Source organism: Lepisma saccharinum, chromosome 3, assembly GCF_977018435.1.
Source record: "Lepisma saccharinum chromosome 3, izLepSacc3.1, whole genome shotgun sequence".
In the NCBI taxonomy this organism is placed as follows: domain Eukaryota; kingdom Metazoa; phylum Arthropoda; class Insecta; order Zygentoma; family Lepismatidae; genus Lepisma; species Lepisma saccharinum.
In genome coordinates, this window is record NC_139231.1 from 113,688,992 (window position 1) to 113,705,266 (window position 16,275).

General features: G+C 36.2%; 1 protein-coding gene across 1 annotated transcript in view; it reads left to right on the plus strand.

The window, feature by feature from the left end:
* Nucleotides 1-253: 253 nt before the first annotated feature.
* The window catches only part of LOC145985325 (uncharacterized), a 31,753-nt gene continuing 15,731 nt past the window's right edge, over nt 254-16,275 (plus strand). The window contains exons 1-2 of the mRNA XM_083119212.1: nt 254-349; nt 3,900-4,061. Coding sequence (XP_082975338.1) covers nt 312-349; nt 3,900-4,061 — 200 coding nt within the window. The 5' untranslated portion in view covers nt 254-311. The remainder of the gene's footprint in view (nt 350-3,899; nt 4,062-16,275) is intronic.

Below are 16,275 nucleotides of genomic sequence, written 5' to 3' on the forward strand. Positions count from 1 at the left end.
CTTTATGGGCCGACAGCAAGAGTGTAAATCTACATTATATGTATGTAAATTGTATGTACAGTGGGATCCATAAGACCTCGCAAAGTCGTCATATCATAAGAACAGGCCGAGCAATACTAATGGATCCAACTGAACATACAGGTCTGATACTACAGCCATAGACTACAGTACGTACAAAAAAAAACATACATATATTTTAGATTCGTTTGCGAAGTTGGCAACCCTGGAGAAGTGAACATTTCGAACAAGTGAAGCGTTGCAGCGCGTGAGTTTTGTTTATCATTTGTTTGTTGAACGAGGTGAATACAGAAATGACTGTAGGTGCAGGAGGACTTTTACCGAAGAAAAGGTATAATTAGCAGTAAAAGCAGTATTCATGATTAGACTTCTTGACTAGAATTAACATATTTTGCTGTGAACTACAAATCCCCGTAAATGTACTAATTGATATAATTCTACAAGGTCACAAATCTTATACCTAACTTGTTTCTTTGGCATAACTTTTCTTCCATTATTTCTATATGGTTTGGCAGGAAAGGCTAATTCAAAGTTGTACTGGAATATGTTTATGAAGGCATTAAATATGTCGTTGACAGATTGAGCTCTGTACACATCTTCCCACGTTTCAGATTTTAAGAGTTGGTTAAAATAATTAATATGTTCCATACTAAAATTTCTTTTATTGGTATATATAACATCCTTATTGATTTTATTTTTGTGAGTTTTTAAGTTAGGAATATTAATTTCAAGTTTCTGATATGAATGGTCAGACAGTCCAGCTTCACCTATACTTGATATGCAATCACTTTTAGTAATATTAGTAATTATTTGATCTATACATGTTTGAGAAGTAATTGTAATCCTAGTTGGTTTGTCAATTATAGCATTTAAATTGAATTGTTTTAATAAGTTATTCATTTTTTTAGTATGGGTATGCTTAACTAAAAAATCAATATTTAAATCTCCACATATAATTAATTTATGATTCTTTTTTGTCAGATAATCCATGACTTTTATAAAATTATGAAAAAAGGCATTAATATTGCTGTCAGGAGTTCTATAAATTACTAATATTAATAGTTGAAGGGAATCAATTACAATACCACAACATTCAAAATCTTTTTCTTGATGATAGTGATCAAGTTTAAGTTCCTCGGTAGCCATTTCGTTTCTTACAAAAATACATGTACCTCCCCTATTATATTTAGATCTACAAAAGCTTGCGGCCATTTTATAACCAGGCAAGTGTGCACTCTTCAATCCCATTTTTGTTTTATGTTTCGGATAATGCTCTTCGCGAACGTACACACATCCTAACCCTAAAAATTGTAATGTTTTTTCATGCAGGAAATACCCCTTTACTAATTTCACGAATATATTTATTTGCAGTAAAATATTTAATTTTCATAATAGCTGTGTTTATGCTAATCATTGTTAAGTACATAATCTATCAATCCATCACCATTCCACGTTTTTAATTTTCTTTGCGATTAATGTAGTGAGGTAGATGCTATGTACAATAAGCGGTAATACTTTACTATAGGGGTGACGGATTTCTTCAAATTTACAGGAGAAAGTATTTACGGAAATCATTTTCTGTAGCATTGTGGAAGTTTGTGAATGTAGTTTTGATCCATTTTAATGCAAATACATGTTGTTTTCTGTGAAAATCTCTGTCCGACACGCTGTTTCTGCTGCCGCCATTTGCTTTCTGCACGAGAGCACAATGTTCCGTGTATTAGGTGACGTAAACCCCGTAGTCAGTGCTTCAAACTCGTCGTGTTTTCACTAGAATATGACGTGTCGAGTATTTTTTTTTTAACTATGCTTGCCTAACCTAACCTAACCTAACCTACCTTACGGAAAATTGTTTGTGGGGCTAACGTCAATGGTTTGCAAGGTATTAGCATAATTTCAAATCCAGGCACAACAGTAGGTATTTTCCGGTGAACAAGGTTGCAACACTGCATTAATCGACAAAACACTCACACAACGTGCGATGAACCAGTACACTATCACCATAATGTGTGTTACAGAATCGAAATAACGAGTAACAGTAAGTACTCGTAAATGTAAGAAATAGAAATTATTTTCGTTGGAAATTCATTATTTCACCTAAAGAAATGTTCCACAATGCAGAATAGTACGTTAGCAATGTGAAAAAGTGCGAAATAAATTATTTATAGGTTTCACCCCCATAATAAAGTAGTACCCAATAACCTCTAATCAAATAAATCTGATATGTTTCCACTTCAATTTGAATGACAAATGTGTTTGTATAATTTTGGGAGCAATTACAGAATACCGGAAGTATCTCTGATTGCTTTCAAATTCGGCATACTCACTCTAATTTTGGCATCCTAATCACAAATCTGCAGTAAAAAATTGGTGGTCACGTCTAGAAAATGCGAAATAAGTAGAAATAAGGGGGTCCGTCAAAGAAGTAAACATCGGTGATTTTTGAAGGAAAACAATTTTTTGCAATGATTAGCGTTCAAAAACTATGTTTATGGGCTTAATTGAAGATGACAGGAGTGTTCCCAGATTTGTTTGAAATTTGTATACTTTCTACATGAGGCCTCCTGAACACGAATCTGACATTACAATTTCCCGGTCATGTCTGTAACTTGAAAATTTCATGTAACGTTAGGTTAAGTTAGGTTTGGCAAACATACTTCAAATAACACTAAGCTTACCTTCAAAGTCTGTAGTGTTTACAATCCAACAGTGGATACAGTGTTGCCACACTTAGAATCCACACTCAACATGTTCCTCTTCTTCCTTTGTCGCTATCACTGTCACTGTCGTTCTGCTCATCACGTTATTTTAACGGTTCACACTCTGCTGTCCTGCCATTCTCAACCGATCCTTCCTCTTCAAGTGACAAACACACTGTGTGGCAACACTGTAGACAGCGCAACTCAGTGGCTACGTTCCACAAAACATGGCTTCCTTACTTCTTTCCAGAGAAATATCGACATTTTGAAAAGCAATATATTACACTTTACACATGTATTATCCAAATTTCAAGCAGTGACCGGGACATCGGAACCTCTGATACTTCATCCAGAAAACTTATTTGGTTAGTACATTCTCTAGAAAATAATTCGGAGAACACTCCCGTCACCTTCAATTGCTCCTGTTTATGAATACCTTGAATTTTAACTATGTTTGCCTAACCTAACCTAACCTTACATGAATGGTTCGTGGGGCAAGTATGTTTTCCACATCTACTGAAGACGCCATATTGTCACATGTAAAGCAACGCTCCATGGAACGGATAGCGAACTTCACTTGTTCACATCATCAAACATGGCAACCATATTAGTGTATCGACAATCATAGCGGTAATGTATGCACGGTATTTTGCATTTTCTAGACGTGACCGCCAATTTTTAACTGCAGATTCGTGATTTCGAGGTCAAAATCCAGTATTCTGTAATTATACCTAATTTTGTAAATCAAAAGTTTTAATTTCAGTTTCCAACAATGTGTAATGTAATCATTACACAGAGTATCTTGTGTTCAACTTCACTCATCTGTATCATTATGCAGCATTCTACTTAATTGAAAATTTTGCCACAGGTGCTATCAGCAAGACTGAATTATTTTTGCAAGGACACACAAAAAACACAAAAATATTTAATATTCTCAATAGCTGTACCAAAGCCCCGAATAACTGTATGCTTCTTTGTACCAAGATTAGTGATATTTTCATGGTTAACCTGGAGATTATTCTCAAAATTTGGCCATTCTATCCAGTCTCGTTTTGAAGAATAATATCACAATGTGAGCATCAGAGGAATGTATGCATGTCATGTTATTTTAATGTAACATTTTTTCTTTGAATTCATTATCAGCTGTCTTTGCTCAAATCCATATTTTTTCCAATGTTACAGCACATCAGGTGTTCGATGTCAGAAATGCTTGGAGTTTGGCCATTGGACATATGAATGCAAGGGGAAACGGAAGTATCTTCACAGATCCTCAAGGACATCACAACTTCGAAAGCGCTTGAAGCAGGCAGAATCATTATCTCAACAACAGCAACAGCACCACCAGTAAGTACTACAATTTATTGTTATTACTTAATGGAATTCCATAAGTTCTGCTGAGGTGAGAAACCATTCATAAGGTGGTAATTTGCATGAGGGATTTTCATAAAACATGTATTGCATGTGTCATCTTGCAAGTTGATTGTGTTATGTGGGTATATGATGTGTTGAGAAGACAATGCTGCAAGTTGGTGTGTGGTTAGGTTTTCAGTGTAAGGTTTTCCCCTGACATCTTGTTTTAATGCATATCCACAACAGTTCTGTTGCTACCAGCCTGGCATTCATACACTCCATTCCATTTTTATGAACAATGTACCATCATAGTTGCTAGCTGTTGCTTGTTAACCCCTTCCCTGTGTTTGGCGTAATATTACGCCCTTGGTCGCTATAGCTTTTCTGTGTTGGGCTGAATATTACGCCCACAAACATCTCTAACTGAAGTAACCTGTGTTGAATGGAATAATATGTTTTTTGTTGGTGAAACATATGTTTTGCTATTGAAGGCACAACGACCTTTTATTTAGTCACGATTTTCAGTGCTGACAAAAAAGAAGTGGTAGTTCAGAGGAAAGTAAATTGTTTTTGTGTTATGCTGACAAAGTGCAATCATGAGCTCATTTGTGTTCTGCGTTTAGACAGTTGCTTTAAGTACATTTTTTTTTGGTGTTGTGTTATTTGAACTGTTGGTGATTTATTTTTGGTTTTTGAGTTTGTGAGTTTATAATAGTATTGTCAAACAGAATTGCAAAATATTTTTTCCCTCATACCTATTGAAGATATTGCAATGAAACTTGGCGGACGCATTACGTATAGACTATAGACCATAGTATTTTTCAAGGTAGATTATAATCGGGTACGTATATCCTGGGCTGGTCCAGAGGGCCCCAAAGTTACCAAAATGGATTTTTCGTTGGTAAATTTCCCGAATTATCCCCGATTTCCCTTTCCTCATACTTGATGTACACATGTGAGTGATACCATTTGAAAGCCTGTTCTATTCTGAAGAGAAAAACGTATGAACCATGATACTCGGATGAATTGTGCTGAAGCAGTAGCTACTTAAAAATATTACTGCGCAAACTTGGAAATATACACAGAAAGGGGAAAGCATTTTGTCAGAAAATTAGACAGGGAAGGTGTTAAAGTGGAAGCTATCATAGGAACCAATCGTTTTGTGTTCTGTCGGTGGCGCTGCTTCTTGAGCCAGTTGACAGCATGGTGCCAATCAGAGTTCCTACCTGCAAGGGTTGCCGCCTATGAATCAAAAGTTTTATAGTAACATTATTTATGGTTTATGCATGATTTAAATGTTTTAGCTAAACAGTGTTTTAACCCTTAAATGCCAGCTATTAAATTAGGCCACAATGCCGGGAGTCTTTTCAGCAGGAAATTTAAATTCTGCAAGATCTCAGAAACAGTGGCAAAGCGTGACAATTTTACGTAGTCATCTCAAGATTTGCCAAACGTCAGGGTCGATCTTTCAACCAGGGGGGGGGGGGGTCACAATATTTTTCTGCAATAAACGCCAAGGTCATCACCAATTCAATGTAAAAACTCATACCACAGACCTTACAACTACAAAAGACATAATTCTATCCCATACGATGAGAATTATTAAATATGGTTAACTTGTATTCCTGTAATCAAATGGAACAAAGTGATATGCACAAATTACAAAGTAAAATAGGCATTTAATTAATATGAAATGTCTTACCTGTACATAAACATTAGACTCCTTGTTTTCGTGGCGAATTTGTGGATGACTGTGTCGTAGAATTCTTCATTTTCTCTTACTGACTCCAAGAGTTCTTTTTCAATGGGTAATAGAGCCAAATTGCACATCCGCTCTTCTCCTTGGGTTGATCTTTTAAAAGTATGGGTTCTCTTGAGAGCAGAAAAGCTTCTCTCAACTGATGCTTTTGTGGCTGGTACGGTGCAAATTAATTTAGCCAAACTGAACACTTCCTTAAAAGCGTTGTCTAAATTTTCTTTTATCAAAAATGCTACCAATTTGCATGGGGATTTATCGTGGAATGTAGCAGTTCTATAAAACACAATGAGTTCATTTTTAAGGCCTTGTATATCAAAAACATTCTGATAGACTCTTTGCAAGTAAGTAAGTAGATTACCGGGGAAATTGTTTGTTTCCGAATATGATTGGAATTTTCTTGGATTTAAAAGTTCAAAAAACAGCAATTTCTGCAACGAAGAAAAGCGACCAATTGCATGACACAAAAGGTTGTCAATAACTGCAAAATAAAGCCTGTACTTTTGTTCAGGCGATATACCATGGATGATTTCATTTTGTTTTCTTTTTCTTGAACTGAGAGATGAGGGTGTGTCTACCACAGAAACACTTTTTTCCCACACTACTTTGAAACCAACTGTTTCACACTTGTCTTCTTCCAAAATAGTATTTTCTGCCAAGTTCTTTTTGCAATCGTCGCAATGAACAAAACCTTTCCTGTAGCACTTTAATTCATGTTCAATATCTCTGATCACATTTAAGCATGTCATAATATCAACATGTTCTGCTTGCAGGACGTTAAGAATAACACCAGTGAGAGAAAACAAAGGAGAAAATATGTTCAGTAAAAATACCGTTCGAAAGCTTTCCAAAAACTGCACAAATCCATAAGCTGCACACCTATCCGGTCCCTTCCGATTTTCATCATTCTTCTCATGAATACTAGAAAAAAAAAGTCAATTATTGAATCCCTGTACTGTTCAACTGTGTTAACCAAGCATGATGCAAACACTCTCTTGCTGGAATGTGAAGAAAAGGTAGAGATGCCATTTAAAGTTGAAAAGAATTCATGACACACTGTGATTTCATTCATTCCCTGAGACAGCACTAAATTTAGTATGTGAGCATAGCAATGCGTAAATAATGCCTTCGGGTACTCATCCTGGAACTTCTTTTGCAAACCAGTTAAATGTCCCGCCCTGTCATAAGTTTGAGCAATGACTTTATCCTCCACTTTATACTTCTTGCCAACATTTTTTACATGAAGAAGTAATCCATTGGATGTTCGGTCTGCACTTAAATCAGAAAAACCGATAAGTCGTTCCTTAACACTTAACACAACCTCCTCCTTACGCACATATCTCAAGACAGTTGTCAATTGAGACCTACTGTTAACATAAAATGTTTCGTCTAACATAATTGAAACAAAATCTAATTTTTCAGTTTCTTTAAAAATTGTTTCACTCACAACACCACTAATTACATGGATCAGATCATTTTGTATGTCGATGGATGTCCCTTTAAACACAGTTGCAGTTTTAAAATGTTCATCTAATTCTGGATAATCTTACATCATTCAATTGATTTTTTTTTCATTTTTTGATTGTGCAAAGTGTTATTAACTTTCAATGGGTTGTTTATGCCTTCGTCAACCCTTTCTTCTCCAAAATTGTACAGCTCTAGAACGCATTGAAGATGACATTCTGATTTTTCATGAGCATTAGCAGATTTCGTAAGACCACTACTAAATCCAGCAGAAACCCAGATATTTTTACTGGTGCCGTTTGAAAACAAAAGACAAGGCCAACAGAATAGTTTTGACAAACGCTCACTTCCACAAAGCCAGTTCTGAAATTGGTAATTAGAAACTGTAAAATGCCTGGTGTAAGACCTATTTCTTTCAGTAACTTTGGCTGTCTAATTTAGTAGCGGAGGACAGGGTCAACCATTCTGAACAGTCATGAGCTTTTCTTCAAATGTTAGTGAACCGAAAGGTTTTTGCTTTAACCTAAACACGATATGTTGTTCCAGCTTCCCCATAGTACATGATATTCTATGCTGCTAATAACATAAAATTCGTGTACTTCCTGTATAATGCAACGTGAATAATTACACCGTAAACAACACTTACGGACTCAGAACACGTACACAAAAAACTCACTCGCATCTTCATACACAGCACTGCGGCACAAAACAAAACCACCAGATGTTCCGTGTAAGGTCCATTGACTTGACTGGGGTGTTTCCCACCTGCTTCGGAAGATCTGTACATTACGCCCCTTTTGGGCAAGTAGTTGTAAATCTGTGACAACATAGGGTTAAAATGTCACTGGAGAAAGTTTAGTACAATCTGCCAGTTTTAGCCAGGAAAACGTATTTATGTATTATTTCCTTGTTCTTACATTCGTGTATATCGATTCTTTTTAATGATTCATAAAAGAAGTACATTACGATAGAGAAGGCATTTTTAAAGAATTAAAAATAAATGAAACGTGTATTTTAATGATACCACATAAACGTAAAGGCTTCAGCACAGCATATTATTTTATTTTATTATTTATTTTCTTGGCTATTTTTAAACTATTGTATTTTCTTGCTGATATTGTTTTTATGATTTATTAGTTTAATTGTGTTAATTACTTTAATAATACTGCTAATAACACTAAAAATGATAAACTTGAAAGAAAATACTTTGGAGACTGCACTACTTAAAATGAGCAGTTCCAAAAACCAACAATTCTCATTTTTTCTTTCTCTCCGTGTCGAAACTCAAAAAACACCTCTATTGAAGGGTTGAAAGGTAAGAACCTTTATACTTCGCTGCCAATTGTTGTTTTGATAATGAAAATCAGATTTAATATCGTTCAATATGTGCTTTTTTCTCTTAACAAGTGGAAATAGCAGACATTCGCCTTGACGTACCCAGGATTTTCGAGTACTTTGTAGTAGTCTTTCTTCAATTCCTCATTTTACCATCTTTTCCTGCCTTTCCTTTTTTTTTTTTTTTTTAAGAATATTGAGCCTAAGCAGCACCAACCCCTCCTTGAGCATGCCACTGGACACTTCGAAGAGTCTTGATGACCAGAGAAACCTTGCCATGGCTGTAAACATGGGGGTGCGGCCTGAAAAAAGGGCCTGTTATGACCCACACCTTCAAGAGTGGGGGAAAGTAGAGGTCGTTGGATCTTGTCATAGGGTGTCTACCTGTTCGGAAGCGTTCGGCTGTTCTCGGCACCGGCAGAGACCAGAGATTCACACCATTCTGTGATGAGTGGAGCCGTCAAACACCATTGCCGTCAATAGGAAACTTGACAGGACGGTTCAGCGCGAGGGGTAGTACCAGACCCTCATTTCGATGCACTAAACTTTAGCGAATCTGTTGCGTATTTCGAGCTGTTTCATGCTGTCGGTTGGCTTATTTCGCACAAATAAGCAATTATTCTGACTTATTTTTATACTTCTTCTCTAAAATATTTAAAATGCAATATTTTTATTTTTGTTTGGTCATCGCCGCATCTCTCGATGAATCTGCTCAGAATTACAAATTATACCTTGTTTTGCTCAGTGTAGGGTATAAACCTATGGTCGGAAAAAAACAATTTCCATTGCCAAGGAGACAAAGAAGACAAAGGAAAAAAGAAAAAAATGTGTGCATATTGCCTAATATGTGTTTCATTCTCGTGGCAAAAGTTGTGCACTTGCTGCTGATACTATCAGAAAGAAATATTTTTTAATGTTTTCGGTGAGAAAATAAAAATTTCGCAAAATTTTATGTAAATTTGTATTTCTCTGAATACTAGAGTTACAAATTTTGCCCCGTTTTGGTCAGTACAGACTAGGCTACAAGCCTATGGTTGAATTAAACCAACTTTCATTATCAAGTAAAAGAAGAAGAAAATAAATTTTAAAAACACTTTTTTCTTTTTTTTTTTTGTTTACAAATTTTGAACATCGTCAGGCCCCCACATAGACAACACTGGGAAGTTTGAGCTCAGAATGAAACTGCATGTTGCCTGATACGTGTTGAATTCTTGTGGCAATAATTGTGCACTTGTTGCTGAAATTTTCAGAGAAAAAATAATCCAAGGTAAAGCAAAAAAATTAACTAGACAAAAATACATTGCTATCTTACCTTGAACCATGTGAGGGCACTGTCGTTTGAATCCATATTTAACAGAAATTTCAGACAATAGGGACACGTGACAAGAAACACAAATTTCACACTGAAGCTAAAACCAACATGGTTTTTTTCAGTCTAAAGTAAGACATGCACCATGCACGCACGTGCGATCAAGAGACTGAAGCAATGTGGTGCACATTATTGAGATTAGCACCTAAGTATCATGCAAACAAAAAGCAATATATTTAATCTTTGCTGCCTCTGTTTGAAAAGTTGCATTTATTTCTGAAGGTTGGTTGTGTCGCTTGGGTCTCAATCCATATCTAATGCTTGAAACTCGACAACATTATCAGTTGGTAACAAACTAGATTTTGTTGCCATCTTGAATGCCTTACTCTTCTTGTAGGGGCAACATACACTACTGAACTACACATAACTGCAAGTTCAGGAAGTCAGTTTGAATGGTTCAGTGTTCATGCTTGACAAAGAAATTGCTTCTTTTCCTTTCTGGGTCGCTGACCTTGAATGAAACAATAGCAATACAGACTTTTCTTGTAAGTGGCTAAGAATAGAAGAGCCAAGCCCTCTGCCATCGCTATCGAGCATTGAATTGGCTGTTGGTGAAATGTTTCTTCAAGCAGAAATTGTGTCCGAACATCCAGCGTTATCAATCGCTTTGTAGAGGAAACACAAAGACCAGTCTCTAATTAGTGCCTCCCTGGAGTATCACCTAGATCAGTGGTTCTCAAACTCTTTTTAAGATCACAGGTGGAGTATTGTGACACATCTGCCACTAAGTTAACACACAACATTATTATAACACCATTAAGCCTTGTTTCCATGATTATGAAAAAAAAAATGCTGACCAAGGCAGTAATACAAAAACATAAACTAAATGTAAAAAGTCTTGTACTTGATACAGAGTCTGAAGAAGACCTTGCTAGAAGGTTGAAACGTTACGTTTAGTTTACGTTTTTAATAAAATATATTACTGCCTTGGTCAGCATATTTATTTTTTCACAACATTATTAAAATATTTCATGCAAATGCCTGTCTTGTATGCATGTTTTCTCATTTTGCTGCAATGCATAGGTGATATATTTATCTTTACCTTTTCACAACACTCACACAAAATTAGAAAGTGTGCTTCTAGTGCCAAATTCAGGCAAAATGTTTTTGAGTCAGTGTGGGGAGTGTACTGCAACAAAGGCTCTTTTTCACACTGAATTGGTATGGTTTGTCGAAGTGACATGTTGACAGAGTGTAACTTCTGCATTTTTAACTGTAGTGGGTAAATGTGTGGCATTGGTTTTGAGTATTAACTTATCCGTCTGTCATCCGCAGCCTCATAGCACAAACGTCCCACGTGCGGCATTCAGTTCCACCTAATCAAAACCAACATTATTGACATGCATTATCAATGCAAATTTGTGTTGAATTACACTAGCACTTACTGGAAATCTGGCGATACATATATGAATGCAAACATCTCCATTTCGAAAATATTTATCAGCAATTAAAGAAAATAAAATACAAAGGAAGGAGAGACATTATATCACAGAGTAACAAACTTAGACTCCTGAAAGAAATACACCAAAATATTATTCTAAAAATAATAAAACAATTGCTCAATAATGAAGGAACAAAAAAATAATAAGAATAATAATGAATTTTCTTTATTAAGCAGGCAAAGTTCAACCAAGGGCTGCTCTGTCAGTGAAAAATGAACTCACCATTTAGAAAATTTTCAAAGTAATTTTCAAGACGAACTGAAACCTTACAACTTACGTGAACTAAGAAAGGAAGCTATTTGTTCCGAAATTCTCACTGTCAAAATCTTACCAACTTGCAGAAAAAGCAATGAGTATATGAAACAAAAGTCTAAGAATCTTCCAAATGTTTAAAAATGTTCCATTGTCAATATTTTTCTTCTGCTTTGTAAGAAAACACATACTAACTGAAATAAAGGGAACTGAAGGTTGTCAATTTTCAGTGTCATTATTTTGACAACTCTAATATTTTGTATGGGTACTGCATTGGTTTATGCACACATATAATTTGCATTTCGAACAACGTATCTTTGTTCTGCTGTTATTTTTTCCTCTGCATTAGTAGCTGACAAGCCATGATTTAGGGTAGGAAACATTCCCGTGTGTGGTACAGAGTGCCACCTAAGATGTACTGATCATGTAAGCAACTGAAAGAATGCCAGTAAAAGGAGCAAATGGCTCTATGTTGTCTTGGGAACAGTGTAGATAGGTTACCTAGTGCATTCCCTCCCATTATTGCATGGTTAAGTGAAATAATTCAAAATTTTAAAAAAGGTGGTACTAAGTTCCACTACGTGGGTTGCGGGTGGTTCAACACAATATTTTTCAACACGTTTCAAATAACTCATTTTGTTATGATTGTGGCCCTTTGGAAAACATATTTTTCCTCTTCCTCTCGGAATTTAGTTGTGTTTAATGTCAAATAGCTTCTAATGAGTAGGGACATTGATTTTTCGCGATGTGCGAAATGTCAAAAAAAGATGCAATTTTGAATATTCTGGATGTAACTACACCCCCAATGATGAAATATGCATGAGTTTTATTCGTGAAGTAATGCGAAATGAACACTTTTTCGCGAAATAACCGTGAAATATCATCAAATTAAGTAGAAAATATGCAAAAACCGGCAATCGAGGTTGTGCGCCCAAACTGTCGATTTGTAACGAAACATTTGCCTAAAGTTTCCTACCACTTGCAGCTGAATAATGTTTTATCTTCGATCACATCAGGAAGATGCTGCAAATTGGGAGTTCCCATGCACATAATCTCAGTTCGAAAACTTCACTCCCTGTCAAGCTGCATTCCTTTCTCCCCCTTTCTCCTACTCAACTTCCAGTTTCATTGAACTTGTTAGCTGTAGCAGCGATAAGATTAGTCTGTTGCTTTTTTTCCACCACTGGTATATACCGCTGATCTAACATTTTATTTACCGCTCTCCTCAGTTTTTATTTACCATAAATTTGTCTCCCTACTAATGAGTAATAAATTTTTGTGTGGTTAATATTATTGATCGGTAGTGGTGCTATTATAGCCTACAACATTTGCAGCTGTAGCTTCACTCTTAAATTCATGTATTAAAATTGCTCTATAGCTACATTTCTTCTTGGTGTTTTGAGATGAATGTGGCAACATTGTCAAAAAATTGTCAACAAAAATGCTTGCTTGTGCAAGAAGTTCATTCTATTCCAAGATAATGACGATTTGGCATAATTTGGTTCTGAATAATTCTCATATACAAGTAAGCAATTGACATATATCAGTATAATCTGGTTGACTGTTATCTGCGTACATTGTTTGACACACAGATAGACAAGTAGACAGTGAATGTCCAACTATTTGGGGCTTCTCCAATGACATAGCGATAATGTCGTCACCTTGTAATCAATGGGTCCCGGTTTTGATAACTGGTGGAGGCACATAGTGGTTCAGATCCCACTATAAACTGTAGGTTCAGTCCCGATTAGCCTTACTGTGCATAAAGCAGACTTACGTATAGCAAAAACTCGAACTCCAACTGTTTGAATGAGATATATCCAGATATACAGTTCAGATACTCAGTTAATTTGATTTATTAAAAACTATACCTGTATTGAATAGCCAATTTGTTTCAATATCTGATTCGTGCTGTGTATTTTCTGAGAGAGCTTGGAATCTATTATTATTATTATTTTTTTTCTCTTTCAAACTTTGAATACTAATTTTCCTTTTTCTTCCTTCAAAGTTCTTGGATGGTGACATTATTTTTAGCTTAAAATTTGCTACCACAAGATGATGATCACTGGCAACATCCGCTCCTCTTTTATTCCTTACATCCATTAGCAATCTCCTAAACTTCCTGCTTATTGTTATGTGGTCTATTTGGTTTTCTGTAGTGCTATCTGGTGAAATCCAAGTTACTTTATGACAATTTTATGAGGGAAGAGGGCCTTCCTGATGGTGCAGTGGTAGCGTCGTCGCCTTGTAATCAAGGGGTCCCTGGGTTTGATACCTGGTGGAGGCACAAGTGGTTCGGATCCCACTTTAAACTGTAGGTCCAGTCCCGATTAGCCTTACTGTGCATAAAATGGACTTAAAAAATAACAAATCAAATTATGAGGGAAGATTATTCCTCCAATGACCTATTTATGCACATAGGTTTACCAATCTTTCTCCATTGTTGTTTAAGGTTTACCAATCTTTCTCCGTTGTCGTTTATATCTCCCAAACCATGTTTTCCCATTATATGTTTCAATCCTTCATTTTGCGAGCCTACCTTGACATTCATGTCATCCATGAGATGAAAATATCTCTCTTCTTCACATTTTTATTGTGTCATTTAATTGTTGGTAAAACTCCTCTTTCCTCTCAATTTCTGTTATCTCTGTAGGAGCATAACATTGTATTATATTTCTAAAATGGGTTCTAAACCTAGCTGTAATTATTCTGTCGGAGGTGGGCTTCCATTCTATTAGGCTCTTCTTTGCTATTCTGTTTAGGAGTATCCCTATGCCATTCCTGTGTTCTGCTGCATTATCTCCTATTTGTCCTGAATACAGAATTGTATTTCCATCTTGTGTTCTTATTTCACCAGGTCTATCCATCACTCACTCAACCCAAGAATTTCTAGTTTGTATTTTTTCATTTCTCTTTCTACTTGTTTTAGTTTTGAGCTTTCTTTCAGAGTTCTGATATTTCAACATCCTATCTCCGTTTCCGTTTAACATAAAAGGTTGTCGTCAAAGCGTCTATCTGGTTGCATTTCACTTTAGTTTCTTTAATAAGGTAATTTACGATGTGCAGGTTATTGGGGCTGCCACCTGAAGCATCCACGGTATCCAAGCATGTTGTTTTCTGTCGTGGTTGTCTCCCTTACCCATGGAAGATCCCTCTTCACAAGGCAGTGGTTTCCTTTTTATTAGAGGGTTGTCTCTTCCGCCTTCTGCACTGTACCAAAGGACTCCTTCTCCGCCAGATCAGCCGTTGAGATCTTTGCCATAACTCTGGTAAGGGGCCCTTACAAGGTGCTACCATCTGGAGCCAGGTGGACAAAGTTTTTTTTTTTGTTTTTTTACCTCTTGGTTTTCTGCCTTTGGAGCCGTTAACCGTTCGGTTGCTTCTTAGTCTGGCTCTCCTTGCCTGACAAGTCATTAGAGCATGCAAGCTCCACCACCAACTACAAGGTCATGCAACCACTAGGTGGGGAGGGTGGGATACACTTATCTAATATTTTCTAATTATTATTTTTCACCTTTGTTTTAAAAGTTGTTCAATGGCTGGGGGTCATGTAACGAGAGTTTCCATTTACCACTTTGGCTTTTTACGAGTTCTTTACTCTTTGATTTCTCAATTTCGGGAGAGACTTTAGCCCCATCAATTTCTACTTGCATATTTTAGTTCCCATCCTGATCATGACAATGGCCATCCTAGAAGGAGTCGGTGAGGGAAAGAATGTCATTGATATTTTTCATTCAGAACACTGCGTTCTTATTCATCTATTTTGAAATGGTATAATTAGTCCTAATATAAAATATATTTGTGTAAACATTAATTTGGGTAGCATCTTATTTGCAGTACTCAGATATCAAAGGTGGATTGATAGGCACCTTATTATTCTGAAAAACTAGTAAAAACAAATTACACTTCTGTCAAAATATATCGAATAACATTTATCATTATAATCACGTTTTTTTTTCAGAATTTTCCATCAGGGGAGGTGTGTACGGTTAGATTTAAAGCCAAGATAACCATAAATTGGCCTTTGGTAAATAAATTTTAGGGACGTTGAGGTGGTTTGAGAGAATGTGGGGATATATCACTGCATGATGATAATGGTACCTATCATTTAGTGAGTACAACTTCTATGAGCTTCTTTTGAATATGCATATGGTTCTTTAATTTTGTATGCAAAAGTAGCGAGTAGTGCACAGGAGTAGCTATAGTGAAATAAAATTTGGAATAGCTGCTGTAGCGCATGAACGTCTTCAATTGGTTTCAGTAAGAAGCGATAGATGGCAGGAAGATTGCTCTGGCGAACGCCTTCGAGTTAGTTTTACTAAGAGGCAACAGATGGCAGGGCTGTTGCATTCGTCTTTCGAGACGATAGTTCAAATCGAACAAGTACGGCACAAGACAAGGTAGGAGTACTTTTGTGCTTGAGTTTTCGAATGTCTTGGCAATCGCAGCTACTGAAAGAAAAGAAAATGAAATAGCATTACAAGAAAAATCTGTTCGTGTGCCCTGTTGATCATGTAGCTTGGTGATCTTGTCGTATCTGTATTGCAAGTCTCGCAAAGAAGCGTGTTTGAAGTGATCTTGATCATCATC